The 2,482-nt window shown below is 28.6% G+C and overlaps 1 protein-coding gene across 1 annotated transcript in view; it reads right to left on the bottom strand.

Annotated features, from left to right (window-relative positions):
- The window catches only part of Smp_155250 (putative zinc finger protein), a gene marked incomplete at both ends in the record, with an annotated part of 29,399 nt that extends 27,825 nt beyond the window's left edge, over positions 1 to 1,574 (bottom strand). The window contains one exon of the mRNA XM_018797807.1: positions 1,486 to 1,574. Coding sequence (XP_018652813.1) covers positions 1,486 to 1,574 — 89 coding nt within the window. The remainder of the gene's footprint in view (positions 1 to 1,485) is intronic.
- Positions 1,575 to 2,482: the final 908 nt, after the last annotated feature.

Genomic DNA, 2,482 nt, shown 5'->3' with positions numbered 1-2,482 from the left:
TCGATCTTCTTAATCTTCTGCCATCAGACATTTCACTTTCGATTGATGATACATACTATTTATATCTGACGACATCAGTAGCACATGCCATACTATGCCCACGATATTCTCGATAAATTGTCCAATTACAAAAATGTAGAAAACAACACAATTTTGAAAAGTTAAGTTAATATTTTATGGGAAAAAGTAGCACAATTTACAAATAATTATTCTGTTCGATAATTATTATTAACGTCCGAATAATTACGAATTTAAAAAATTGGATTGGTTGAGGAAGAAGTGACGCGCGTCCTCGATTCCGCTGTTAGCCACTATCCATCTATGCTTACCTATAACTGTTTTCAAACTACGTAATAAGGTACCTCATTATGTTAAAAATCAAAATTAGGTACCTTATATCATGATGTAATCTTACAATTTTTACACCGTTATTAAATAATAAACATATGAGAATCCAATTGAATTTTTGATGTTTACGTAATAGCTATCCAAAGTTATTCATTTCTTTAAAGACATAGTATAACTGAAGCCGGAAAAATTTCATCATCCACCTACATAACTACAATTCATTAAGAAGATAAACAAATCTCTTCCAGTTCTTTTTTTCACGGTGATCACTATGTAAATAATCTAGTGTTGATTGTTGATTTATCTATACACTCCCCCACACACACAGACACATACATACATAAGTCTCATCTTTTCAGCTCATCAACAATTTAACCCAAAATATCGTTGTTTGTTTATTTGAAAAAAATCAGTCCTGTAATTATTTTCCTTTTTATTAATTTCATCCTTAAGTTTATATCGTTGAGATCATGAGTTAATTGAAGCTAGACCACCATGAAAAACCTGGAAACACTGGACGGCCAGCTCAATGGTCTTGCGGTGAAATGCTCTGGTGCGAGACTGATAGGTCGTAAGTTTGAATCTCATGAGATGAGGTCGTGTATACGCACTGCTACTGAGGAGTCCCACAATAGGACGAAACGGTCGTCCAGTACTTCCAGGTTTTCTATGATGGTCTAGCTTCAATTGACTCATGATTTCAACTGTATATAAAATTACTAAAAAAAATCTCCACGAAACCCCCTTCTTCCGTAAGTTCTCAATTTTTCAACGAAATATATATATATATATATATATATATATATATAAATGTAACTGAACATTGAAACATTCTCTTCAATGAAAGAAATACATTTACTTGTTTGTATACACGTCTACATATATTTATATATCTATATGAATACAACAAGTATAAACATGATTTATTTATCGAATACATTTGGACACAGTTCATCACTATCATATCTATATAATTGGCAACAACAACAACTGACACCAGGTATATTGTAACAACAATATAAAGACAATAGATAATATTTTTATTAATTAAAACAATACTGTACTGAACAACTCTAATAAACTGATTCCCATCTCATTAATAAACAATAAACAATAAGCAATAATAATATTACTAACCCATCACAAGCATAGATACCATAATGTTTTCCTGATGAATGATCTTCACACACGTGACATGGAATATCCAATAATATCCGATCTATCATGTATATGGCAACAAACAAAAAAATGGAATTACTATATATGTACATTATATATATATATATATATATATATATATATATATATATATATATATATAATTGAACATATGCCAATGAATACTTTTCAGATTGAATAGATGGATAGATGGATAGATTGATGATTGAATGAATGAATGAATGAATGGCAATATTTATGATGTCCAGTAAAACAACAATGATAATAATAATAATACCATACATGTAAATAAACATACACCTATAGAGTAGATAACACATTTGAATGAATAGAGAAGAAGAAGAAGAAGAAGAAACATTGACATTATCACCCTCTCTCTGTCTCTATATATATAACATACTTTCTTGAAGAAGACTTAAGAAAGTAAATAACAGAAGTCATACTGCTATATATAATATGATCATTTATTAAAACAATATTGAACAATGTAAATGATATACCTATCATTGAATGAAAGTAAATAACACCAAATAAAGATGTGTCTACTACTACTATTACTACTACTACTATTATTATTACTACTACTACTAGCACTACTACTGCTAACAGTAGTAGTGCTAGTAGTAGTAGTCATAGTTGTTATAGTCATATAACTAACGAGTAATGACATGATTTCTTAATAAAGTGGATATATAAGTTAGACAATATGGAAGAACTAAATGAATATTAAAATTCTTTCTTAATTATATTATCGTTATTATTTTAACACATTTAAGACAATTTATTGATTAGTTGTTTGTTTGTTTGTCGTTTTTTTGTTGTTGTTTTTTATTGTACTGATGACGTTAGTAACAACAGTCATAAAACTTGATTTTTTTTAGAAAAAAAAAGAGAAAGAAAGAAAAAAGAAAAAAAGAACGATGTATCAATGATGAACAATTAACTGTCAATCATG

Source organism: Schistosoma mansoni, chromosome 5 (assembly GCF_000237925.1).
Source record: "Schistosoma mansoni strain Puerto Rico chromosome 5, complete genome".
Lineage (NCBI taxonomy): Eukaryota > Metazoa > Platyhelminthes > Trematoda > Strigeidida > Schistosomatidae > Schistosoma > Schistosoma mansoni.
This window is presented reverse-complemented; position numbering and strand designations above follow the sequence as displayed.